Genomic DNA, 27,595 nt, shown 5'->3' on the forward strand with positions numbered 1-27,595 from the left:
TTCGGAAAGACAACCTCGATGTCTTTATTGTTTTCCTATTTACAAATCACAAAGCTGGCCAAAAGCAGAGTGTGAACACGGGACGAGAGCATCGGATACATTCATCAAATAGCACAGGAGCCGGGCTGGGCCCGCTCTGCTTGGAAGGTGACGTGGTACAACAGAATGGCTCATACTTCTGGGAACAGGCATGTCCAACAAGGAATTACATTCATCTATCTACAAAAGCCGGAATTGCATCAAACTGCGGGAAAGCTGTAAGAACAGAAATTGCTCAGGTGTAGTTCAGAGTTTGACTCCTCTCCCTCTGTGACAGGACAAGCTGCCAGACCTGCCCCACACGGGGAGGGCAGGAAGGTGGGATTTGGGAAGAGAATTTGCATCACAAAAGAATAGTGAGAACAGAACTTCCAGGGAGCAGCCACCGGGAGGCACCCACTGCAGCTAGGCAGGGCCAGTCTGAGCCCCGCTCTTCCCAGAGCCAAGTGCACTGCTCTGCTTCTCTCAAATTCCAATTCTTCCACTATTTCCACCTGTACCTGACGCCCCGAGGTGCAGAACCCAGATCAGACCCCCCGGGGAAGGTGCAGGCCCCAGCACGGGGCCAGCAGTGACAGTCCCACCACCTTTGGGGGAGGGGTGGTGACAGGAGCGGGCACAGTCACGGACATCCCGACGGACACGGAGCCTGGGCTGTGAATCCATCTCACAACACTGTTTGCATTGCACAGAGTCGGGTTCAGTCACCAAGTCATGGACCCAGGGTTGGGGTTTTTTCTATTTTTTTAGTACTGGCCATATTAGAACCATCCCACCTGGAAGCAGGCTGACAACACACAGCTCACACCCACCCTGGAGCATGGAACACGCTCTGGGCATCTCTAACAGCTACTGGTGAGGAGGTTCAGGGCATTCCCAGGCTGCTGCTGCACAGCTGAGGAGGAGACTCCAGCCAGCACAGCCCCAGGATCCTGGCTGGGGCAGCAGGAGGAGGAGAAGCCGTGCTCCAGCCAAGGACGGCCAGGTTTCGACTTCCAGCAGTGAAATCCAGAGGCAGCAGCTCCCAGAGAGTGGCAATGGCTCTGTGTGCTGGAGCAGGAGGTCGGAGAAGGGGCCCTGAGGCAGCACCACCCCAGCCAGTGCCCTGCAGACTCTGGTGGCTCCAGTCTCACTGCCAGGCTGAGCTTAACTCCAGCTTCCTCTGCAGAGGAGGGGAGGAAGAGTCTCGTGGTCTTCACTTGTGGGCAGTGAGGGTGGGGCTGGTCAGGCAGCCCAGCACCAGCCACCCTCTCTGTGACAGCCACGGGGACCAGCAGATGGCCCTGAACGGGTACAAGGGGTGTCTTCAAGGGTTCCACAGCTCACCAGGTGATGGTTGTGATCTCCCTCCTGTGCCTGGCCAACAGGCAGTGTGCAAACCAGCACAGAGAATATTCCACGTTTTCCTGAACCGTTTGGTAAATCCTTGTCCAGCTGCTGCATTATAGGTAACAGGCAGGTGCACATCCAGCCTCTCTTCCTGCTTCCATCAGGGCAGCAGGGACGGGGCAGCAATGCACAGGAACAGAGGGATACGCATGGAAACGTGCATGGAAACTGCAGGGCTGCCTGGGAACAGGTGAGGCAGGTGCCCTTCTGCTTCAACCGACAAACCCTGGCACTCTGCAGAGGACAATGACCAGTAATAACCAAAGCTGGGGCTGCTCAGGGCTGAGCTGAGCATCACCCAGCGCTTGGAACGTGCCAGGGGTTTGGAAGCAGCACCACGGGGACTCAGAATGCAGGAGGGCCCTCCTGGCCAGGCTGCTGCCCCTTCCCACGCTGTAGGGAGGTCACCTCGCTGTCACCAACTGCCCGAGGTGAAGATTGTCACAGATCAGTGAGAAGGGCAGGAAAACGCCACGGTCCCTCCGGAGGAGCTCAGGTTTGAGGTCTCCAAGCCTGTGTAGTGCTGGAACAGCAAAGCCTCAGGGAAAAGGCCACTTCCCATGACTTCTGAAGGCGGCTGTGTGTGCTGAGGCTGCTGGCAGGGAGGGAAGGTGCCGGACATGGGCTGGCCAAGCCTTGCAGTCTGGCCTGGACTGCTGAGCTGGAGCAGAGCAGGGGCCACCCAGCCCTGACCGAGTCTGTCTGCAGGACCATCTCCTCATGGCAAGTGAAACCACAACCAGAGCCACTTGTTGCCTCGCTTCTGACTGGTGGAAAAGCATCTACATTCATTACAGTCCAAAAAACGCACGTTGTTAGATAGGGTTAATCAGGAGGTGAAAAACAACAAGCCACAGACAACCTACGAATGGTACTGGGACACCAGCTGGGCTGCACTGGGACACCAGCTGGCCTGCACTGGGACACCAGCTGGCCTGGCACCTGAGAGCAGCAGCAGCACTAGCACAAGGCAGAACATGAGCTTTGAAATGATTTCACTGAGACCTTTGGCTAGTGTGGCTCCAATTGGTGTGGTCAAACTCAGCCAGAGATTTCGTTTGGGAGGTGATGGGGAAGAGTCGAGTCCAGGCTGGGCTGGGCAGCGGCACTATGTGTAGAAGATGATCTCTGGGATTTGTCCGTCCTCCACGGAGGTGCCGTTGTTGTTCCCAGCCGCGTAACAGAACGTAAAGCAGGTTTTGGCTCCCGTTGTTGGTGATTCATGGATCACTTTGCGCAGTCCTTTGGTTCCATAGTGGGAATCTGGACCCTGTGGGGGTCACGGAAGACAAGAACAGGTCAGGACCCTGCTGCTGCCCAGGCTCTCTGGTGGGTTCGGAGCTTTGGAGATCTCAGTTCCTCCCTTTTCCTCCTGGATTTGCACCTCAGGTATTCTGAGCTCAATCTCATCTCTATCAGAACTTAACACTAATTTAACCAGGTCTCAACAGCTAAGTATGAACTTTTTGAGGCCACTGCAGCAGGCTCTGGATTACACACCTGCAGAACTGACAGCTCAGCTGTACACACCAAAAAATCACCCCATCCCCTCCTCAGAGAAACACCTGTTCAGGGCTGTGAGACAAGTCAAAAACCAGCTCTGAATGCTGGTGGTGAACAAGCTCATGGCAGCACCAGGTCACACAGAGACCCTGGAGATTGTACCACTGGCCTCGAAGGACACAGAGCAAGGCCCAGGTTGCACTGAAGACCTACAGCAGGTGCCCTCACCTGCCTGCACCTCACCCCACCCCGTGTGGTACCTTTAGAGTAGCACAGGCTGTGTAGTTGACGTTGGGTAAAATCTCCACAGGCTCCTTGAACATGACCCGGAAGGTGTTGGACGATCCGTCACAGCTGAAGCCGGTGTCGTTCTGCCCCAGGACTGTGTTGCTGTCCGTGTGGATGATCTGCAACACAGGGTCAGCCTTTCACCTGCGGGGTTAGACACTGCCAGCCCTGCCCACGAGTGTGTCCCCGCGCTGGGCTGAGCCCCAGGCACTCCCAGATTGCCCAGCCCTGTGATGACTGCACTGTCCATTACTCATGTCCCTCATCAATGATCACTATGATCAGAACTGCAGAATCCCACATCTGGGTTGGGAGGGACTTTAAGGATCATCCATCTCCAACCCCCTGCCACAGGCAGGGATGCCACCCACTATCCCAGGTTGCTCCAAGCCGCATCCTGGACATGAACTTCCAGGGATGGGGCAGCCACAGCTGCTCTGGGCCCCTCTGAGCTCACCACAGAGCTGTGGGCTCAAGTCCCAGACAGCACAGGACACCCCCTCCTCACCCCCAGGCTGGCAGAGCGCTGCAGGCCCACACTGTGCTTAGACCCTTCTCCCCCAAGAGCTCAGGGCAGCAGGATGAGCCCTGACAATCAAGGAAGAAATGCTGACAGCCTGTGCCCATAACACCAGCCCCGTGTGCTGCAGTAACTCTCCTGGGGACAGTCCTCCTCCAGTGACCCAGACTGGGGTGACACACGTGCACCCAGACCAGGCACACAGGATCCACGGGATCCACCTGCTCTTTGGACAAGATCACGATGGACTTGAGACAACTGAGCCTCCCTCAGCCTGCTTGGGGTGGGAAATCACGCACAGCTTCTTCATAAACTGCCTCCCAACTGCCCCAAAGCTGGGAGCAGACCGGGGGAGGTGCTGCAGTGACATGCAATAAAATCAAGAGCAATAATCCTTCTGATCCCCAGTGCCCCATCTGGCCCTTGCTACATCTGCCAGCCCCCCTGCCCAGGGACACACAGAGTCCCTCTGAACTTCAGGTTTTGTTGCAGGTTCACTAAAACACGTTTGTCAGCCCCTAAAACAGCCAGGATTTTTAAGGCAGCTGAGAGCGTTACCTGTATATTTACTTGGTAATCCGTTGGCCCGTGTATGGATCCGTATAATCCAAACCCAACTACAAATATCCTTTTGTTTACTGAGAACCTGCAGGAACAGAGCAGGGAAGTCAGTCCAAACTTGCCACTCCTGTATTGCTCCAGTACAAAGCTGATACACAGGTATCTCCACTTGTGTTGATTATACATCTGTGGTTTAATCAAACCTATACAGATTTAAGTGCAGCCCTTACTAAGAGGTGAAACCCTGCACAGAAACCATCAGCTGCACACTCACACCTCTGACTGGCCCAGTGGGCTTGTGTGAAACACAAAGCTGCACAATCCCATCACCAAATGTTAGGGTCCAGGCTCAGGAAGTGTTTCCAAGTTGTGGCAAAACATCAGCATCCCCAAACGCCCGCCAGGCCCGGGCAGGGCAGCCTGGGAGCAGGGAACAGTGCCCACCTCACAGTGGTCCAGCAAACACCACTCAAGTGCCACTGGATATTTCACTGCTGAGCCCTGGGGAATTGTTCATGTGCTGCTGGGTATTTGCTGCATTCCAAATTTACCAAGAGCAGAAATAAGGATTCAGTGACTCCTGAGTGCAGGAATCCCTGCTGCCCAAGGAAGAAGGGGAAGGATATTTACCCCACTACAGCTCCACCTTCTCAGGCAGCAGAAGCCTCAGTGCTGCCAAGCTGCCAACAGCATTTCTTCATCCGTCCACCAAGTCTTTTAGCCCTGTTGTATTTCCAGAACAAACACCTGGGGCAGGCTGGAAGCCTCTGCTCTGCAGCCAGCATGGAACATTCCGTGTTGGAACTGACCCTGATGCTGCAGAGGCTGAACCTGAAGTCAAACCCAAGCTCAAAAAGGTCTGTGAGCGTTCGAGGCGAGAACAGGAAGTGTTTGGAGCTGGCAGCAGTTCCCACTGCTGGGGTTGAACAGACCAGAGGATCCCACCAACAGCTCCAGTGAAACAGAACCATCTTAGAAACTGTGAAGAGCTACACTGCTGGGAGTCCCCTTCCACCAAACATGTATCAGGAAAGAACCAAGGCTTCCTGACTCCCTCCTGTCTTGCTCTCATTCCTTGGCCCCACAAGCCTTGCAAAGCACCATTTGCCAGCCACACCTGCCAGTCCCTTTCACCATGACTGGGCTCTGCTGGTTCTCCACAAGCTCAGGTCTGAACAAACTGGGTGTCAGCAGAACTTTATCCCAACCAGGAGAGGTTAAGGGGCTTCAACAAGCCACACTGACACCTAGAGCAGGGAACCAACCTGATGGAGCAATGGTTACCTGTCCCCCACAGAGCATGGAGGGGGGACAACTGGTGACTCCTTATTCATGTGTCCCTATAGCTGCAGGGGTCACTTCCCTCCCTTTCCAGGGGCCTGTGCTGGGGGGCCATGTTTTCTGGAAACCTTTGCCAGCAGAGATGCAAAGTGGCAGCAATGTGCAGGTCAGTGCATCAGGGGGTGGTTCTGCCCAGCAAAACACCTTCCCTGTGGGGCTGACACGGTGGAAAGTCAGAGTCTAGCACAGAATCTCGCGTGTTTAGAGCTAGAGCAGTGGAAAGCTCAGGAACACCAGTCCAGGGGTGGGAATGAGCGCGAGAGCTGACCTGATCCTGTCACTCGTCCCACTGTACCCCCAGCGGCTCTCCACCTGCTGGAAGCGGCTGATGCTGCACTCCTTGCCCCGCAGGCAGCACCGGGGCCGGTCGATGAACTCCACCCGCGGCTTCGGGTTCACGGTGAAGTGCAGGAACAGGCTCACCACCTCCCGGTCCGTCAGGATCCCCGACTGGGCAGGCCCTGCACAGGGGAGGAAAGTGGCGATGCCGTCAGCCTTAGGGAACCACAGAGTCCTGGAATATCCATGTCAGGAGGGACCCTCAGGGATCATCAGTGCAGCCCCTGGCCCTGCACAGACACCCCAACAACCCCAGCCTGGGCATCCCTGAGAGCGCTGTCCAAACGCTCCTGCAGCTCTGGCAGCCTCGGGGCCGGGCCCATTCCCTGGGGAGCCTGGGCAGTGCCCAGCAGCCTCGGGGGGAAGAACCTTTCCCTGAGCTCCATGCCCAGCCCTGACCCAGCTCCAGCCGTTCCCTGGGCTCCTGTCCCTGTCCCAGAGCAGAGCTCAGCCTCTGCCCCTCCGCCTCCCCTCGGGAGGAGCTGCAGCCCCCAGGAGCCTCCCCTCAGTCTCCTCTGCTGCAGCTGAACGAGCCAAGTGCCCTCAGCCGCTCCTCAGACCCTTCCCCAGCTCCGTGTCCCTCCTTTGGACACTCTCCAACAGCTTTGGACCCTTCTGATCTTATGGGCCCCAAAACTGCACAGCCAGAAGGAATCCCTCTGGGATTTTCATGGGGAAACAAGCCTGACTTGCAGCTGGGATCCCAGTGGTGCATCAGGACATTAAATCCCAAAGGTGCTGCCCTTTATCCACATGGCAGTCCTGGGCTGCAGAGCTTTCATGGAACATGGAACTGTGATTAAGTGCCCAGCTCTGTGGAGCCCAAATGCACTGGGCTACCAAAAAAAAACCCAAAAGCATGCAGCTGATCCTTGCCCCACTCCCTCTGGAAATAACACTGGTAAGAGACAGGGATTTCCATACATCCACACCGGTGGTTCAGACACGATGGAAGACCATGAGGACAAGAGAGAGGGACTGTCACCCAGTTACCACCAACTCAAAAAGTTTAAGAGTATTTTTACTCAAGACCAAGGTGGTTCAGCTCATTCCTTCAGGCATTTAACCCACATTTTGCATTTTCATACCTTTATTGTAGAACCTTGGAGAAAATGCTAATTATTTTAGTAAGAGTTGGAGCACTTTCTCATCTTTTCTCCAGTAACAAGACATTTTTTCCAAAGTGATCACAGAATCACAGAGCAGTTTGGGGTGGAAGGGACCTTAAAGCTCATCCAGTGCCCCCCCTGCCATGGGCAGGGACACTTCCCACTATCTCAGGGTGTTTCATGCCCCATCCAATGTGGCCCTGGACACTTCTGGGCAACCAACTCAGTGATGCTAAACTCAATCATCTTTGCAAATGACTTCAAACACTTTCAAAAGTGAAACTGGATAAAAATTAGTCTGTCAGCCTAAGACTCAAAAGCCTCTCTACAGCTCTGTTTGCACAAGGCTTTGAACAGAAACAAGACCACTGAGTACTGGGGAAACAACAGCAGTTAAAGGCTCTTTAATGTGGGGAGCAAATGCCCAGCTACTCCTAGGTCCAAAACTACTTGTAGCTGGTTAAATTCAGCATGATGTTACCCAGACATATCCTGGTCCAATGTTGCAATGGGGAGAGACTCATGAATTCAAGGAAGTTGACTCCTCAAACTTAAATGAGCTTCTGGATACTTTGTTCAGCAAAAAATCAGCCTCATTGATCGTGTCTGAACTTATCCCGTGTTGCTGCAACTCACTTCTGCAATGTTTCAAATTACCTGCTCTAAGGGGAGGGAGGGACACATTTGCCAGTTAAAACATCTTCATGCAAAACCCCACGTTTGATACCAGATTATACAATAAACTGGTGAAACCACTGCTGTAAAATTCCCTCTTTTTTTGGCTTTTGGGAGAGAGGGGTGTGGAGGGGAAAGGTTTCCCTCTCCTGCCTCTGCTGTGATCACCACAGAAATCAGAGTCACTCAGAAGAAGGACAAAGCTGAAGGAATTCCAAGTTAATTCCTTGTTTAAGGAACAGCTGATCTTTGCAGTTCCTCAGGTTTGGGGGCTTTGTTCACCTTTTAGGTTAAAGTGGATGGAGAAAACACAAGAATTTCTCTTAAAGCACAAAGGTACAAGGGGGACAGGCAGTTTGTGACAGACAACATGGGGAGGGGCACCAGCATTCCCAGCTCAAAGCCTGCAACCCAAACATGCCAAAATTAACACTTTCCTTCCAGTGAGAGAATGATACAAAGTTGCAAGGAAGGGTTGAAAGAAACGGGATCTGCAGAAAAATACAAAGATCTCTGCTTCACTAAGCGAGCTCCTTCCCAAGAAATCCACATCCCTAAGGCCACATCACAGCTGTGACAGGACAGAGAGTGGGGACCAAGTCTGAAGCACCGATTTTCTCCTTACTAACAGCCCTCCTCACATGGGAACAGGGACATTAAGGACTGACCAGCTGACGCCAGCGCTGCCCTGAGAAGTGACCTGCAAAGGAAGGGGGTCAGTGCCCCTGTTTGCTTCTGTGTACACAGCACTGCAGCCTGAAACAAGCTGCAGTTTGGAAAATGGCTCCACTGTGTCTTTTTAGCATGAAAACTAGTTAAGCCGTTGCCAGCTTCCAATCCCCGGGGAATCACCAGAGGATGAAGTCAAAGACAACAGGCAGTGAAAACAAAACAAGGCAATCTATAGTCCAAGCTGTGAAATGAGTGGGACATCTCTGTAGATCAAGATCTTAATGTAAACTTGAAAAATGCTTTGAGACACAGACTAAACAACATCAAGCCTTCAGCTCAAAGAACATTTTCTAAGTTTTGCAGATATGGGGCTCGGTTCTGAACAGCATTGGCAAGACAGGGCCAACACCACCACAGGCAGAGGATGGGGAGAAACATCCCCATTTCTCTTTGGGAACAGGCTATGATCAACAGCAATTATTTGCAACTCCATTAGCTTTGTGTAGTTTAAATGCTCGGGATGGCTGGAAAGGGGAGCAGGTGAACCCCAGTTTGGATCTTTGCTCTCAGCTGAACGGGACAGTAACCACCCAACCACGCTGTGAGAGCAAACACAGCTGTGATCCCCCTGCTCTCCCAGGGGAGCACCACAGGCTTTAAAATGAATGAATGAGCATGGATGGAAATGGCATTTAGACCGTAAATTTTGTAATCATAGAATCACAGCATAGTGTTGGAAGGGACCTCAAAGCCATCCAGTGCCACCCCTGCCATGGGCAGGGACACCTCCCACTGTCCCAGGCTGCTCCAAGCCCCAATGTCCAGCCTGGCCTTGGGCACTGCCAGGGATCCAGGGGCGTCACAGCTGCTCTGGGCACCCTGTGCCAGGGCCTCGCACCCTTACAATACAGAATTTTCTCCTGATATCCAGTCTAACCCTGCCCTCCTCCTTCAGGGGGCCATTCCCCCTTGTCCTGTCACTCCACGCCCTTATGAAATGTCCCTTTCCAGCCTTTTTTTAAGCCCCTTTTTAGGGGAGAATGAGGGAAAATGGGGAGGAATGTAGGGGAATCTCATATTTCAATTACTACAAGATACACAGAGAAAACCCTCTTTCACGTGACTTAGCTGAGGAAAAGCAAAGACCAGGATTGCCAGAAACACCTTTGTTGAGTTACCTGCTGCAAACTCCTCAATAGTCATCAGTGGGAAGCGGATAAGGGAGAGAGCTTTGCCCAGAACCTTCCGCTTGTTCTCTGGAATCACCTGGAGCTGCTGCCGCTGACACTCGGCCTCCGACCAGCGCACCACGGCATTGAACAGGCGAACCTCCCGGATCCCCAGGGTGTCCCTCTCCAGCACTGCCACCAGCGTGTCTGCAGGGCAGGACAACAGGCACAACTTCAGGCTCTAACCCCAAATCAACCCCTTTCACCTCGTCAGGAGTACCCCCTGCACAACCAAGGTAGAAGAGGAAGCGGCTGAACCAACAGCATCTCCCAAAAGTGCTGCCTGCAGCCTCTGAGGAAGATTTATCTGTGTGTTCCATCAGCAAGGAACTCACTGGAGCAGCAAACAGAGCCCATTTAATTGGCATGTAAATGCAAGTGCAGGAGGATGAACTGCAACTTGCTTGACGTCAAATTTGGATGAAACAAGCAGTATGAAAGCCAGAAGGTGACCCGTGCCTCACCTCCACAGCCCATCTCATTAGAAGAAGGTTAAAGCCTGAATTTTAATGTTCATTAACTGTGCCCAGCAAGTTTGGAAACTGCAGATGGTAATTAAAATAGCCAGTTCTTGCTTCCAAAAGCACAACACCTTTTTAACTCCAAAACCTGACAAAGACTTGGGGAACAAAGCCAACTCTACAAAAAAAGGCAAGTTTACACTCACCCAAAACCTGCCAACATCAACACAGGAAACGGGCTTTATGTCATGCCCAGAAAACTCAACTTGCACCAAAGTAAGCAGATTCCAGGGTATTTCTGCAGGCAAGGCAGCAAACTCTGGCAAATTCCCTGTCTCCAGCCACTTTGTGCCAGAGACTGTTCAACTGATTGCTCCAGAACAGCCAAGCCACAAAGTGCCAAGCATTAACCTGTAACAACTTTGGAGACAAGCTGGTTATGAAAGCAGGGAGAGAGAGGGAGGGGTGGAAAAGAGCTTACCCAGGTCAATGTCTGTAAACCCCTCTGCATTGATGGCATCTGAGGTGTTCTTGTCTATGTTCTCCAGGCACAGGCTGGCCAGCTGGGGCTCATCAAACAGCCGGGCCTAGGCAGGAGAGAGCATCATTAACAGAAACGGTATTTTAAAGTTTACACAGAACCCCCCTTCCCCTGCCACAGCCCATCTTCATTAGCAATACCATGCCTGACTGCACCAGGAATCCACTGGGCCTTTCACAAGCAGTTAAGCATGACAAGGCAAACACTAGAAAATTCTGTGTTTGGCAGCAGCCCTGGTTCAGCTGTGCGTGTCTTCAGGCACGTCTTTGTTCTAACAGGGCCTGGGTGCAGGCACTGATCGTGCTTTCTAGCACCATACTGACCCTGTCAGCTGAGCATGGGCAATTTTTACATCACTCTTCTATTTACAAGAAAGCTTTGCCCAATGACTCCAGGCCTGCTTGCTCTAGGAATAATGCAGAGGCAGCTTATTCCATAAGAACAGCCACACTGATCTTGTGTATTAGCAAAAAAGCTGCAGCAGCAGTGCCTGTGTGTCCTGGGGAGCCCTGCAGGATACACAGCCTGCTTAGTGCATTTCCATGTTTTCCACAGAAACAGCTACTCTAATCCAGTTACCTTAAAGAATTTGTCCCAAAATAGGTTACTATTCCAAGCAAAGCCTGCACACAGCCTGGAGAGCTGCTCAGAATTTCTCTGCTCAGCTTAAGTCTTGTAACAATTTTGCTGCCACTTCAGACCACCCTGGACTGCCACGTGTTACCAGCCCTGTGCCCAGTGTAAGCAGAAATGGGGTGGAACACACAAAAAACACTAAATGACCTCTTACTTCCAGTGCTTTGGTTTTGTTGTTTATGAAGGAACTGCCTTGACATTACACCTAACAAGAATACACCAGGACTTGAACTCGCTGCCACAGGTAAGGTTTAAAACTCATGTTTTGGGCTGGGAATTCCATCACTCAGGAGGCACCTTCAAGCATCTTCTGCTTCACCCCTGCTTGTGGGATGCAGAGCTCAGCAAGGCCAACCTCTGCACTGAGACCTCAAGAAGCTGAAACAACAATTTCTCAGGGCCCAGGGAAACTTCAGCAGTTGTCACCTGCTCCAGGGGCTGGAGGGCTGCCAGTGCCTTTACACTCTTGGCATCAAGAGCTGTGACTGACTCAGACTTTACTACTGTAGTGGCTCTTTGGACACGTGAGGACTTTCACTACGCTCGCAGAGCTCTCCCCCACAGCAGCTCCAGGCAAGCTTTATTTCCTTGCTGATCAAAGTGACACTTGGATGTACGTCTGGCATGAAAGAGGATCACTGCTCTCTACAAGGCACAATCATTTAGGAAAGCTGTTTGCCTCTGATATTTCTGCCACTGATCAGCAGTTGCTTGAGACAGACAGTGACACAGCTGCTGGACCAGCAGATTGGGCAGACACACACAAAAGGAGGTTTGAGGCTCTACCTCAGATCTCAGGTCCATGATCTTAAGGCTATTGTGCAATGCCTTGTACAAGATTATGTCAGGTCTGTAATTTACTGAAGAGGTTGTTGGCTTGATGCAGTGAAAGCAGAAAACAGGCAGGTTTTCACAGTGCAGGACCAGAAACAAGAGGTTTGTGAGAAGAGATCCTTTCAGTGAGGTGCAGCCAGTCATTGAGATCAGGCGCATTTCTCAAACAACACCTGCCTCAAACATCTCAGACTCGATACAGAGCAACAATGAACATAAAACTAGATGGGAATCACCACTGATGATTAATCAGAATGGACAAGCCACAAACAAAAGGAATCAGGAAAGCCTTTCCCCTTCTGGCATTTCACCCACCTCAGTGGCACTGATAAGAGTGCCAGGCAGTATTTTGGTTTTGGCACCTGAAACACAAGGAAACCTTCCTTTGCCAAAGAAGGACCTATGTGACCTGTAAGGAAGTCACCATAAACCTAAATATTACCTTGCCAAAGCTACAAACTCAAGTGCAGAGACACAGGAAGCCACAAAAAACCTCTGCATAAGGAATACCACCAAAACCCAACACCTCTAACCCATCATGAGGCAATGGCTAGCCTAAGATGCCTCCCCAAAACTTCACCTATGGGAAAGATCTGTTCCCAGCCCTTGGCTAACAGCTCCTGATCTTTCAGATTGCAGCTGCTGAACCCAACAAACGGGAGAGCTGCAGCCAAGGAGCTGCAGTCGTCCTACCATGCATCAGACAGGAGCACAGATTTGGCTGCCATCGCCCAATCAAGAGCCTTCAAGTCCTGAATCTGCATCTGGGAAGTGCAGAGTGGATCCCTCCACATCCCGGGGGCTGCCTCATTTGCTCATGGCACGCAGAAAGGGGCCAGATTAAAGAGGATGTGTAAAGAAGGCCATGGAGTGTTGCAGCAGTAGCTGAACCCAAGCAGTGAGACAAGTGCCTACAACAGCAGTGTGACATGGAACTACTTTGAGAACTGGTCCAAATATTTAAACTGAAAAAAAAAATCCCAGCCTAATCCTGAGCAAATTGCTCAGCAGTGACTGCTTCAGGCCAGCACTGCTTCAGTATTTGCAAAACTGCTGGTGTAGCCACTGCCACCCACATGGTACCTACAGCCAGAACCTGAGATACCTGGACTCCTGACAAGGGAGAATAATCCAGCAGACAGGAATGCTGGGCAAGACAGGCACCCAGAACAGGGTGTCCCTGGCAGTGCCAGACTCCCCCATACAGGTGACAGCACTAAGAATGTCACCAACATGGCATCAGCTATCCAAGAGAGTGGCAGGGACCAGAGAGAGAAGATAGGGGTGGGAAATGAGAAGGACAGTGATACTCATTTAATCAACCTGGATGCAAAGTCTGATTTTTTCCAACCTAAGCAGAAGTTGTGAACACTGTCTCCTACTTTGCTGCTTCAAGAGTCAAATGGAAGGTGGAGGAGCCCAACCCTCAGAGACTGGATCAGACGCAGGGCCAAGGAACAGCTGCTCTGACACACGGGGTCTGTGAGCCTTCAGTGCAGGAGGCAGAGCTGGAACAGGCTGAGGAAGAGAGCACCTTGCTCCTCTCCCAGGAAAATAAACCAAAGCACTCATGAAAAAGTTTTCTTTCACCCCCACTTCAGGGGGTGCACAAAAGTCCTTCAAGGAATGGCTGAGCAGCCAGACACAGCACTGAGAGAAAGCTCAGCATTACCAGTCCTGATTCTGTAACACATGGAAATCCTCTCATTCCACTTTTCTTCTTGGCAGATGAAATCTTTCCACCCTGTTAACTCCATCCCCAGCTCACACTCTGGAGGAAACCACCTGCCACAGTGAAACAGAAAGATCTGAAACAGCAGCAACGTTTGCTGTGTTTTATTGTTCTTTGTAAGACCCTGCTCAGCAGTGCTGGACTCATGTGAGGAAGAATTCAAAACGACCCAGAACTGCTCCACTTTGGATGATCAACTCTGTAACACCAAGAAAACTCCTGTTTTCTGACTGTGCTGGACCTTGCTGAAAGCAGATGATCACAAACTCACCTGAGTTAACAGCATGAATGCATTGTCTGCTCGGAGGTTTTTTTTAAGGAACTCCACACAATGAGCTTCAAGGGCTGGAACTGCATATTTCTTAGCTGTGTAAAGTGTTGTCATAACAGTTTCTGGTCCGATCTGAACTTCGTCTGAATAAAGAAATCTGAAAACACGCAAACAAACATTGCTGTGGTGAATTAAGGTAACAGAGTAAAACCCCTGCAATTCATAGAAAACATGTTTGTGCCTCTGCCCATCATCCTGGTCTATTTCCTCTACTGGGGAGATAGAAGGGTTTTCACATCCTTTCCACTGACTCTGCTTTACCAAGAAGAAGATTTTTTTTTTCTTTTTTTTTGTAACAGACATTTTACAGTATAACTTCTAACAGCTGGGATTTCCACTGAAGCAGCTCAAGCTGCCTTGCATCCCACCACCAGTGAGCTCTTAGCTTGCCACTTACACCAGGCTAAAACAGTCTCTGGCCAAGTGTACCCCTTAAAATTCTTTTTTTTTGGCTGTTCAATTAGAATAAACAAGGACAAAAATTCAACCTTGCCTGCCTCCCTCAGAAGAGAAACTCCATTCTACAGTACTAATTCAGAAGTGCTGAGAAGCACTCAGATGTATCCATCCACTGCACGAGGTGCTTTACCCACACTCCCCTTTCTCATCTCTTCACTTTATAGACTGAACTGTTTCATTTCATGGCACAGCTCCCAATGTAACTTCAGCATAAAGCAAGAGTTAGTTGCAGTGAAAAACAAGGACTGCCACGCTGCAGCAAAGCACCAGCCTTCACTGTTAGGCCAAAACAAGGAAGTAGATTCATGATCTGAAAAACAAAGGTCTTCCTAGGAAACCTGACTGAACCCCCTCATACCTGAACTCACTGACCAGAGACAGCAGGAACTGAGAGGCTGACCTCAGTAAAACCAGTGACACACTGGTGTTAGTTAGTCCTCTTCACAGAATCCGAGACCGGTTTGGCTTGGAAGGGACCTTAAAAGACTGTCTTGTTCCAGCCCCTGCCATGGGCAGGGACACCTCCCACTGTCCCAGGCTGCTCCAAGCCCCAATGTCCAGCCTGGCCTTGGGCACTGCCAGGGATCCAGGGGCAGCCCCAGCTGCTCTGGGCACCCTGTGCCAGGGCCTCACCACCCTCCCAGGGAACAATTCCTGCCCAAGATCCCATCCAGCCCTGCCCTCTGGCACTGGGAAGCCATTCCCTGTGTCCTGGCCCTCCATGCCTTGTCCCCAGTCCCTCTGCAGCTCTCCTGGAGCCCCTTTAGGCCCTGCAAGGGGCTCGGAGCTCTCCTTGGAGCCTTCTTTTGCCCAGGCTGAACAGCCCATGCAGAGTTTTTGTTTACTGTATTTCCTTTAACCAGTGGAGCAGTTTGCCAGTGGGGACCTCACAGGCACAAAGCACAGAGATGTGATATTGTGTTAACTGTGCTTGGCATTCCTATTCCACGGGATATTTTGGAAACTCCAGCAATTTCTTGCTCTGCATTTCTCTGAAGGGGACACAGGTTGTGTGGCTGCTGTTCCTGGAAGCTTCACACAGCAGCAGGGCTCTTCCAGGGGAATGCCAGACAGCATTCCCATCTGCAGCAGAGGAACTCCTGCTCCTCCAGCTAGAGAGGACCAGGATGCCATTCAGGGAAGCATCAACAGTGGGATCCACAGGAAGGGAAGCACTCTCACTGCTGAAAGCAGGCTTTTGTGCTGCTCCAGGGCATTTGTCAATAGCAGCATCAGGCCACAGGTTCATCAATGTATTTTGCACACATCCCAGCCCCATTTGCACTGAGCAATCCTTTCTATTCCAAGATCAAAAGCACACAGTGGCTCTAAAACCAATTATTTGTTTACTGCAGGGATGTGTCAGTATTTCTGATTACCACAGTCCAGTGTGTGCTAAGAGGGACAACAAGAGAGGCTCAAACTGTGCAAAAGCCCAGTATCAATTTAAAAAAACATTTAGACTAACCCCAGACAATCAGAAGTGTTCTTATCTTTGGGTTAACATGAAAATAATAATAATAATAATGAAAAATAATTTCTTCCACGATTACAGCAGAACTATTAAAGGTCACTAGCCCACGAACTCCATCACAATCCAGCATCCAGATGGGACCTTCTGCAGAACATTCAGGATGGGCTCTTTGTCCCTGGATTAGCTCCTGATCCTACAGCATTAGATCATGGCTTGGACCAAGTCCAGAGACACATGTAAGGATCAGCTGCCATTCCAGATCAGTGTTTGGAGGGATTGGTTTTACTCCAGGAACACATACCACATATTTGGGCAGTTTTCTCCTAGAAAGCAGCACCCAAACTTCCTCCGGCACATTTAAGCTCTGAGCATTTTGAAAACAATTTAAAAGTTCAGTTCTAGATTCAAGCACCCAAGATGTCACTGGACCATGGGCACAGCTACTGCAGCATAACTGCAAGCTCCGAGGCACTGAGGTAATCCACCAACGACTTCTTCCATAAAAAAATATAAATATTTCTGTTGAAATCCACCTAAACTCATCACTTTGTCTTTTGAGATGATGGGTCTCTTCTGAAATCCCTCTGTTTAATTAAGTGCTGAAATCTCAGCACTGGCAGGGAAAAACCAGGATTTTTGCCTCCAGTTCACTGGATATTTGGGCCTCACTAAGATTTAAAGATAGTTACAAGCTCTGCATTCCAGAGAGATCCACATGGCTGATAGGCACACACCAATTAGAGGGATTCCCCACATGCTGATGTCTGGTTTAAAGCGAGCCAAAGGGGAGGGGGCTCGGGGCTCCCAATTATTTCTGGCCTTTCATTCTAGCCCAGATCAATTTTAAAATATTCCAAGACAGCACAGGCATGACCAAAGCACTTTCTGAAGGTAAAGCAAAAAGTGTGCCAGAGCTATATATAGTCACTGCTCCCAATAGGAAGCAAGGGGGGAACATGTCAAGAGCACAGGACTGGAAACCCCTGGAAGTAGGTTACAGAAATCCTATAGAAACAGGACAATGACTTTCCAGCATCCATTCAGGACTGCTGCTGGATGTTGTACAGCACCAGCCAAGCTTAAAGGAATTGGTGAATAGGACATTACAGCCCCTTCCTCCTCCTCTTCCAGCACACAGACTTGCAACGCACACTAAAAATGTAAATTCAAATCCAGCTCTCCAAAAGAGGAATAAAACCCACACAAAGGGTGCTACCACATGGAATGGCTGACATTTATTGCATACCCCTGCTTACCTGTTACAACTTGTTCATAACCTAAACAAGCTCCAAGTATTTGTAACTTACAGAGCTTTCAGAGGATCACTTTTTCCCTCCTCTCTCAAAGAGCATTTGGATGAAACCAAACCAATTAATGAATAAGGATCTGTAAGACAATGGCCAATATTATATATATATATTTATGCAGTAGCTACACTAGACTCTTACCCAGGAAAACAGGGATTTAACACCAGCATTTAAATACCCTTGAACAGATCAAAGAGGCATTTTATTTTGGAAGTTAACAGTCTCCACTCTACAAATACTTCCCTGCTTTCATTAAAAACATTATTTTCTACACTAAATCCGTGCATCCCAGTTATCCTGTGCTTTAGAAGCAGCTTACTTGAGCAGAGCTAGGAAGGCAGCAGGCTCCACGTCAGGCAGCTCAATCTCTGTTGAGGTTGTGGCCATCCCACCATTAAACATCGCATCGAAGACGGCGCTGCCCACGGCCAGCACGAACCTAACGTGGAAAAAACAAACATGCAAATAAAACCTTATGTTAAATCATATTTATATTCCAAAAAAATCCCAGGCTGGTTGCTAATCCCCAAAACCACCCTCAGGGAAAGCAAATCATTCGTGGAGTTAAAGCAAAAGTGTTTTGCAAGAGCAGGGAGGGTCAGGCTGGCTGCTCCTGGACTGCAAAGCACCAAAGCTGCAAGGAACTTCTCTCTGAGCTCTGTCCTGGGATACAGCACAGTAATGGTTCCCCAAAGGCCAGGTTTTGGGAATTTTGGAATAGAATACACATGGCTGTTTTGCAGAGCTCCTGTAGGAGCCTATGTATCATCCTGAGGTTGAGAAGCAAAGAAACAGCAAAGTTAAGGAGTTCGAGTTCTTTCAGTAAACAGAGCCCAAGTCTTGCTGCAATTCCCCACAGTCACCTACTGGAAACACTTATGGAAAACTTGCCACTGCACACTCCCCATCCTCTTCCCCAGACCTAGGCACACATCTTTGGTGATGGCAGAGCAAGCTCCCGAAACACAAAATTGCACCAGCAGCAGCACCAGGAGCTGCAGATCCCAATCCCCGGCACGGGAGCTGCCCTCCCCAGGCATTTTGGTGAGTCCTTCCATGGATAACCTGCTCTGGGCTTAGCCCAGAGGGAAGAACAAACCTCCCTAGGAGCAAACCAGCACAGTGAGGTGCACACAAACCCTTCAGCACTGCTGGAAGCTTACATGGTAATTACTGGCACAGAGAAGAACGTTATCGGCTCTAAAGAGACTGGAAGCAGGAACTTGCACAAAACAGGTTTGTGACCAAAAATTGTATCTCAGCAAAGAAGATGATTCCCCCCCGATAGACAACATCTCCTGTTTTAGGAGGAGGCCCAGACCTGGGCTGCTGAGGGGCCTGTGTGTATTTAAGCTGCTGTACCTGCCTCAGGACTTAGCCATTTTGAGAACTTTCTTGTTCAAAAATACAGAGATGAGCTTTTGCCATGAAGGATTCCTGGTGTCTGCCACCATGCAGCTCCATGAAGTTAAACTGAAGGTCACAGCTCAGCAGTGTGGGGCAGCAGAGCAGCCCAGGCTGCAGGAGATGACTACAACCACTTCTCCACCAACTAGGAAAAGGAAAAAGCTGGAATATTCCACACTCTTGCTTCAGTGGTGTGATGCACACTTCCAGAGAAGCAGCAAGAACTGTAGGCAGAAATCCATACAAGACAGCAGGCATGGGGCCATGAAACCTCCAGCCCAAGGAAAGTCCAGCACTAAGGGGGAATTTCAGTCAGATTTAGTAGGAAATGACCTTTTAGAAGTAGGAAATTTCCATTTAAACAATGCTTTTATTTTCACTCCCCTCCCATCCAGAGGAGGCTTCCTAGGGATACAATGGAGTGAAGCTCCATGGATGTGCCAGGCTCGTTTGCTGTGACGAAGTTTGGCTGACGAGCCGGCTTATTGTTCCTGATGGGCTCAGGGAGCTCGGGACAAACCACAGTGGCTACAAAAAAGTACACACATGCATATTTCTGTCAAACCATTCTCAAGAAAAATGTCAAGAACAAATAAAAACCTTCCTCACAATACCAGAATTGCCAGATGAAACAAAAATCCTTGTTCCTCCAAAAGCAGCGGCGGTGGCAAAACAATCGCTGGCTTTGTCTGATACTAAAAATTAACATATATTAATTGCACTCTCAAATTTTCATTCTCACAGCCAGCACAGTATAGGTCCTCAACGAGCAAGAGCTTTCAGAAGCTATTTGAAAAGGGCATTCTCTCAAATGTTTGCTTCCATTTCAGTCGGGGACAAATCAGTTGGATTTTGTAAACTGCAGGGCCCTAATAGGATCCCGGGAGGTGCCAGAGAAACACAGGACTCCACATTTGAAGTTTTCTTAAAATGTTAAGAGAACATAATCAACATAAGAAAATCCCTCTCTCTCCAGTGTTTTCTTACTCTTCCTAAAATGAACATTTAAAGCTGCTCTGAAGACACCCTAGGAAAAGCAGGGATGCACACCATTCCTCCCACACGATCCACCAGCTTTCCCCAACCACGCAGGTCTGCAGAAGGAAGAGATGGGGCTTGTTTCAGATGGGAAAATCCAGCAGAGGGTTATTTTTAAACACTTCCGTGGCCAAAACAGAGTGGACTACTGAAAGGAGGCAGAGAAATCAGCAGAAACAGAAGAACTAAGAAAGTAACACCTGATTTCTCCTCATTCCCTTTGCACCAGGAAGAGCCAAAGTAAACTGACTTTCAGCAATAAGAGTCACAGGAACTTCCTTGAGGTTAATAATTTGATTTCTCTTCAAAAGGATCCAAAGCTGACTCCACAGGCTGTCGAAGGCTTGCAAGCAAATGTCTCCTTCTGCTATTTTGCTTCCTACCACAACTTTCACTGCTTCATGTTCACCTTGGCACCTCCACTCGTCACCTGGTTTCATCTGCACGCCCACCAGTGCTGCTCCCTTTCTAGGCACTGCAGTAACACCAATAATAAAAGAAACCACTCAAAACCCACAACTACCCCACTGCTGCTGCACCAGCTCCCTCCTCCATCCGCGCCACTGCGGAGAAACCTTAAAATATCTATTCCAGAAGAGCTGGCACAGGAACAGAGCAACACGTGACGTGCTGGAGCTCGGTGACACCGTAGGTGATGAGAAACTGCTGATGATGATTGTGTGCTGGCTGCAGAGGATGCAGACCCCAGGCAAAAGGAGCAGGAGGCAGGAGCAGCCCTGCCCAGGAGCAGGAGCCACGGGACACCTCGGCACACGACGCTGCAGGAACTGCGAGTGAATACACGTCCAAGAAAAGACAGGATGGGCTCAGAAGAGACTTCTGGAAACAACAGCCGAAGTATTACTCAGGCTGTCTCCAAACTCTAGATCTCCCTGGCTGGAGCACACAGAGGGTTGCATCCCCACACACTTGCCCTGCTCACTCTCGGGCCCTGTTTTCTGGCCAATTAACAAGTTTAATTATGACACCCATCCAGCTTCTGGCTGATGAGGTTTAGACATTTCTAATCTCATTGATATTGTGCTCAATGAAGCAGATCTGGAAAGACAAAAAGCCCTTCCCTCTTACTGCTGGGTCTAAATCAATGTGTTGACCTTGGTCATGCTGGCGCCGTGAAGCTTCAAGGCAGCTGCTCGGCCCAGCCTTGACATTGAAAAATATTAAGGCCATCCCGTCTTCTTCATGGCTGATTCAGCAGCAAGAGGGAACGAGCTCCAGGCTCAGAGACAGGGCCTGCTCCAGAGCAGGCAAGGAACTTCCACGGGGTCTGGAGCCTCCTCCAGGTGGAAAACACCTGATGTTCTCAGGGCTGCAGATGCTTGGACAGGCGACCCTTCAGTCCAGCTCATTTACACCTTTTATCTACAAACTGGCTCTCACACACAAAATGAATGCTTGCTCTTAGTTGCTCTATGAAGTTTCTTTTGTCTGTCTCTGCGGCTTGATGTGAACTGCTGAGCCACAGAATCCCAGACTGGCTTGGGTGGGAAGGGACCTTAAAGCCATCCAGTGCCACCCCCTGCCATGGGCAGGGACACCTTCCACTATCCCAGGCTGCTCCAAGACCCATCCAACCTGGCCTTGGACATTTCCAGGGATCCAGGGGCAGCCACAGCTGCTCTGGGCAACCAGGGCCTCACCACCCTCACAGGAAAGAATTCCTTCCTGATATCTAATCTAAATGTCTCCTCCTTTCAGATTAAGGCCATTAACTGAATTTGCCAGGCACACTCAGAAACACACCTGAACCTACAGCTATGTCAGAAACCTCTTCCTTGTACCAGCACCTGTGGACAACATCAGCTGTCCTCACTGGGCACATGCCACTTCATTACCTCAACCTACAAACCCTCCATATCCCCTTGGCTCCATCCTGGAGAAGCCTGACCAGGATGACCTGCACATCACTTCCAGCTCCCACAGGACTGCATCTCTCGGATTATTTGTGCTTCCCAGTCTGCTGACAAAGCCATTCCTAGCACACCATGAAGTCATACCAAGGATGACAGGTAGGATGCTGCAGACCACTCCTCAAGGCAACAAGAGGAGCTGTCCAAGAACCCTATTTAGGAGTTGCTCCTCCTGCAATCACGCTTTGTACCTGGCTTGGTCTGAAAATTTACACAATTAAACCAGACTACCTGGGAGCTGTACACTATTGTGCCAGGGGAGGCTTAGATGAGATATTAGGGAAAATTTCTTTACAGAAAAATTTGTAAAGCACTGGAATGGGCTGCCCAGAGTGGTGGTGGAATCACCATCCCTGGAAATGTTAAAAAAACCTGTGGATGTGGCACTTGGGGACATGGTTTAGTGCTTCTGGGCTGATGGTTGGACTTGATGATCTTAAAGGTCTTTTCCAACCTTAATAACTCTGTGATTTTATGATTTCAGACATCTGACAAAGCACCAACACCTCCCTGGTCACTGAAGCAAAACAGCACTTCTTCAATGGAACTCACAGTTGCTTTGCAACTCAATTCCAGCACAAAGTATCTTCTGCTGTTAAGCTGCTGTGGGAGAACTGAGCACAGAAGGGGTCTGGGTGGTTTTATTTTAAGCTCTCTTGTTTCTGAAATAACCACAGTACTCCATGAATCACCAGGATATCCCAACTGTAACATCACACGGACAAGTTTTACTAAAATCTCTAGAATCCTTAGATGGGATGTCACACCATTCTATCTTTACCACCCAGAGCACCAGATGAATTTCAGAGCAATTAAGCAGCATCTCACTTTGGGCCCAATTTTTTTTTTTTTTCAAAGCTTCATTTATTTTACATTTATTTCTGGGCTGAACATCACCTGTCCCCACCCAGCAAGCCTAGTTCTCAGGACAGGAGCAAGCTTACCCAAATACTAATTAAACTTCAAATTATTAGAGAGCAAAGCTGACACCCTAAACACTCAAACCAGCCTAGAACAAGTGTGGTTTGTTTGGAAAGTGAGAGAGAAGGGGGAAATCTGAAGATGAAACTTCCAGGAATGTGAGCACTTCGGAGAAAAGCAATAGTTTGAAACCATTTGGAGCAAAGCTCCCTTTGCCAAGCACCACTTCCAGGAACACCAAGGAACCTCCCTCACCCAGTTAAAGTTGGTTCCATCTCTGAGCTCTTCCCTGGGAGGCCCTTCCCAGGCACACATGGATTCACCGGAGCTCCCCCAAGGAACCAGCCAAATGTCAGTCAGCCATGTCAGATCCGCATCATCCAGGTGGAGGCGATTCCCAGCTCCTCTGAGCTGCAAATTCTTAAATGGCAGCTCAGCCTTAAGCAAACCCTCCATGGGTTACTCAGGCCCAGGTGTCATTCTCAACAAAGCTCTTCCAGCTCCTTATGGCAGTGGATTAACCCCCAAAATACAGGGCTTCAGGAAAGATTCGATAAAGGTCATTTTAAAATTAAAATGTTGTTCCTGAAATTTGGGTTCTCAAAGCACTGTTCTTTCATTTCCATTCCCAGTGCTCTCACTGATCACTGTCAGCAGGGATCAAGTGGCCTGGGAGATTATTCCTCCTCTCCTCCACTTCCCACTAAAACCAACGATTACTTCCAAGCGAGATCCAGGGATTTGGGGTTTTCAGTGCTGTGCCTGCCCCACTCACGTCATCCCTCTGGAAAAAATACTCTCACCCAAACCCTGGACCCATCCTGGGCTGGTGACCGTGAGGAGAGGCATGACACTGACCCAAGGGCTGGGAGAGATCTGGGGCGACGCTGACTGGCCACAATGGGGGTCCTGAGCTCAGGACGTGCCCCTGAGCAGGGGGTGAAATGTGGGGTGCAGTTATGTGACCGCCTTGTCTCTCTTCACATGGGAGGTGCAGCAGCCCAAACCCTGCACCCCTGTACCCCACTCGATGGCACATCACCCCCTGAGGCTGCAGGAGAGCCCACAGCCCTCTCAGGGCCATCTCTGAGGGGCAGTTTTGGGGATGAGGGGCGATCCCTGAGGGAGGGTAAAGGGATCATCCCTGAAGAGGATGAGGGGCCATCCCTGAGAAACAGTTCTGAGAATAAGGAGACATTCCCTGAGGAGCAATCCCTGAAGGGCAGTTTCAGGGGATAAGGGGGCAATTCCCTGAGAAGAACATGAGGGAGCAAAGGGAACAATCACCGAGAAGCAGTTTTGGGGGATAAGGGAGTGATTCCCTGAGGAGCAACTTGGAGGGGTGAGGAGAGCAATCTCTGATGGGAAGTGAAGGGGATAAAGAGGCAACTCCCCGAGGGAATAAGGGAGCAATTCCCTCAGGGGATAACGTGGGGGCAAGACGAGCAATCCTCGAAGGGCAGTTTGGGGGATGAGAGGGTGATCCCTGACGGGAGGAGCAGCGATGCCTGAGGGGCAGTTTTGTCAAATAAACGGGCAATTCCCTTTTATCAGTGTGGGGGGGGGGGGGGGCGTGAGGGGACGCCCCCAGGGCCATCGGGCCGGCCCCTACGACCCTCCCGAGGCCCGGGACCCGCGGTCACCCCGCAGGGCCATGGGGCTGGGTCCCCCCACACCCCACACCCCACATCCCTCCCGCACTCCCGGCTCCCCACGCGTGGGACCCCCGCGCCCCCCGCCCCACCTGTGCGCCGGGATGCGCTGGGAGCCGCGGCCCTTCCCCACCAGGAAGTGCACGTCGCTGAGCACCTCGTTGTTGAAGAGGAACGCGAACCGCTCCTGCACCGTCGGCTTCGTCGCCTGCCAGTTGTACACCGGCTCCCGCTGCAGCGCCCCGCCGGGACCGCCCGCCCCGCCGGCCGCCCCCGCCGCCCCCGCTGCCGCCGGGCCCCCCGCGCCTCCGCTGGCCGCCGGCGGGTTGGCGGCGCCGCTCTGGTTGTAGGTGAGGCCGGGCGGCGAGGCGGGCGCGCCGTTGGTGCAGGCGGCGGCCGCGGCCCCGTTGCCCGGCGGGGGCGGCGGCGGCTGCGGGCAGGAGGAGGAGAGGCCGCCGGGGCCGCCGCTCCCTCCGGCCGCCATCTTGTGCGGCGGGGCCGCGGGGGCGGGCGGCGCGGGGCGGCGCTGCAGCAGCACCAGCACCAGCAGCGGCGGGCGGGACACGGCGGCGGGCGGGACGGGGACGGGGGCGAGGGCGGCGGAGATGTCGGCGGTGGCGTCGATGGCGGTGGCGTCGATGGCGGTGCGGATGCAGAGCGCCGGGCAGCAGCGGCGCATGGGGCGGGCGCCGCCGCCGGCCGGGCACAGGGGGAGCGGCGGAGGCGGTGGCGGGGCGGGGAGAGGGCGTGGGGCGGCGGGCGGGGCCGGCACGGAGGGGGAGGATGGAGGGCGAGGATGGAGGGCGATGCGAGGGGAAGTGAGGGGGTGATCCCTAAGGGGGTGATTCCAGAGGGGGCGATCCTTGAGGAGGATGAGGGTCCATTCCTGAGGGGCAGTTTTGGGGATGAGGGGGCGATCCCTGAGGGGCACTTTTGAGGGGAAAGGGGCATTTTCCTGACGAGCAACATAGGGGAGCAATCCCTGAGGGGCAGTTTCGGGGCACAAGGGGATGAGACCCTGAGGAACCAGTGTGGAGGAGTGAGAGGGGCAATTTTGGTGGGCGATCCCTGGGGACAGTTTGGGGGATGAGGGGGGAATCCCTTAGGGAGAGTAAGGGATGATCCCTGAAGGGCTGGTCCCTGAAAAGGATGGGGACTATCCCTGAGGGGCAGTTTGTGGGATAAAGGGGGCAACCCTTGAGGAGGTGAGGGTCAGTCCCTGAGGGACGGTTTTGGGAATGAGGGGGTGATCCCTGAGGGGGAGTAAAGGGATGATCCCTGAAGATGATGAGGGGCCAAACCTGAGGGACAGTTTTGAGGATAAGGGAGCATTTCCCTGAGGAGCAACGTGGAGGGGAGTGGCAAGAGGAGCAATCTTTGAGGGGCAGTTTTGGGGATGAGGGGACGATCCCTGAGGAAGATGAAGGCACATCCCTGAAAGGGGCCATCTCTGAGGAGCAAGGAAAAGGGAGTGATTCCCTGCGGAGCAATGAGGCGGGGCAGGGAGTGAGGGAAGCAATCCCTGAGGGGCAGTTTTGAGGGATAAGGGGATGGCTCCCTGAGGAACAGTGTGGGGGAGTGACAGGAGCAATCTTTGAGAACCAGTTTGGGAGATAATGGTGATTCCCTGAGGAGCAACTGAGGGGGGCAAAGAGGAGCAATTCCTGAGGGGCAGTTTTGAGAGATAGGGGGAGCATCCTGTGAAAGGGGTGATTCTGAGGAAGATGAGGGATGAGGGAGCCTGGAGAGCAGTTTATGAAGGGACGAGAAATGGGGGTGCAATTCACAGAGAGGAGGTTGGGAGTTAAGGGGCTGAAGGGGGTCAGTGCTGGGGGTGAGGAGCCAGGGAGGTTTGGGCCGTGTGGAGCGAAGGTGAAGTGGGGGTTTTCCTTTCATGCTCTCACACACCAGCCGTTCCTCTGCAGCAGACCTAGGCCTCCACCATCCCCAGACCCCTGCTTTGTGCCCAGCAATTCCTCACAATAATCAGCTCGGAGTTACTGGCTGCTGCTGCAGACACAGGCCTGGAGCACCATGGGACACCACATTGCCAGGCCCACCACAGGTATTACCCTGCACAGACCAGGGAGCTGCAGCACCGTGATCCCTCACCTGGTCATGCCCTGCTGCTCCCAACATCCTGCTGGACCTGCTCAGCCAGAAACCACTGGCCAGTGTTGTCCCCACCGATGGCATCTCCTCGCCAGGCAGCACGAGGTGGAGATGGCGCGGGGGCAGGAGCTGGCTGCAAAGGAGAAGATTATTTAAGAGGCCGTGCCACTGCCTCGCTGTGATCTCAGTAACTGAACCGTTAAAGTGATTTATTCTTCGCAGGGTAATTACATTCCCCCTCTCTCTGTTATCCATCCCCTGATCTGTGCTGCACACACATCCAGTCAGGAGCAGGCGTGTGGTCCGTGAGTCGATGTGTCAGGGGGGAGATGGCCTGGCTGCCCCTTCTCCTTCCTGTGCCTTGCTTCTGTAGCACACAGAGACGTGCTGTTTGTATGGATTGTGTGCTGTTTGTATGGATTGTGTGCTGTTTGTATGGACTGTGTTCTGTTTGTATGGATTGTGTGCTGTTTGTATGGATTCAACGCTTCCAGACCCTCACACAGCTCCGGGATCTCCCCATGAACCACTACAGCCGGACACAGCAGTGCTGCTACACCACTAATTTTTATAGAGAGCTTCCAACCTGGCTTTGTATCATGTTATCAATACCCATTTCTGCTGCATTCTGTGCTCTCAGGTTTTTTGCTGCATTTTTAAAGCTGCATTTCACATGGACAAGTTTGGGAAAATCCTGTGCAGAGTTCAGAGCTCCCATCTTAACAGTCCCTGTGCAGGCAGGAATGGGTAGGAGCCTTTGGAATCAGAGAATCACAGAACCATAGAATCATTAATATTGGAAAACATTTTTAAGATCATGTCCAACTGTTAGCCCAGCACCACCACAATGTTCACCACTAAACCTTGTCATCACATGTTTTTTGAACAGTTCCAGGGCTGGAAGCACTTACAGCATTTTAGAGCAACTATTTAGAGTATTAAAAAGTAGTATTTTTCAGAGGAACAGTCCTTTTCCCTGTGAAATCTTGTTAATAATAACCAGGCGTTCAATACAGCCGCATTCTCTCTTAAAACGCTGCGTCCTTTACTCTTTCACACCGTTTGCTCGGCACATCGCTCCCCCTTTTCTGGCC

The 27,595-nt window shown here is 51.4% G+C and overlaps 1 protein-coding gene across 1 annotated transcript; it reads right to left on the minus strand.

The window, feature by feature from the left end:
• Nucleotides 1-25,107, minus strand: BTBD2 (BTB domain containing 2). Its single transcript, XM_048288353.1, has 9 exons — nucleotides 24,482-25,107; nucleotides 17,760-17,879; nucleotides 14,141-14,297; nucleotides 10,608-10,713; nucleotides 9,615-9,812; nucleotides 5,910-6,102; nucleotides 4,298-4,385; nucleotides 3,192-3,338; nucleotides 1-2,698 (listed from the first exon to the last, which is right to left on the minus strand). The coding sequence occupies exons 1-9, from the start codon at nucleotides 25,066-25,068 to the stop codon at nucleotides 2,537-2,539; spliced, it is 1,758 nt and encodes a 585-aa protein (XP_048144310.1). The 5' UTR covers nucleotides 25,069-25,107; the 3' UTR covers nucleotides 1-2,536.
• Nucleotides 25,108-27,595: the final 2,488 nt, after the last annotated feature.

This window comes from Corvus hawaiiensis, chromosome 28 (assembly GCF_020740725.1).
Source record: "Corvus hawaiiensis isolate bCorHaw1 chromosome 28, bCorHaw1.pri.cur, whole genome shotgun sequence".
In the NCBI taxonomy this organism is placed as follows: Eukaryota; Metazoa; Chordata; class Aves; order Passeriformes; family Corvidae; genus Corvus; species Corvus hawaiiensis.

Bases quoted from the DNA above. Each gene is read 5' to 3' on its own strand.
- BTBD2 (XM_048288353.1), bottom strand. From the start codon at position 25,068: ATGCGCCGCTGCTGCCCGGCGCTCTGCATCCGCACCGCCATCGACGCC. The intron at 9,813-10,607 runs GTAAGCTCTTTT...CCTGCCCTGCAG, and splicing joins GTTTACAGACATTGACCTGG to ACACGCTGGTGGCAGTGCTG. The intron at 2,699-3,191 runs GTACCACACGGG...TGACCCCCACAG, and splicing joins CAGCCTGTGCTACTCTAAAG to GGTCCAGATTCCCACTATGG.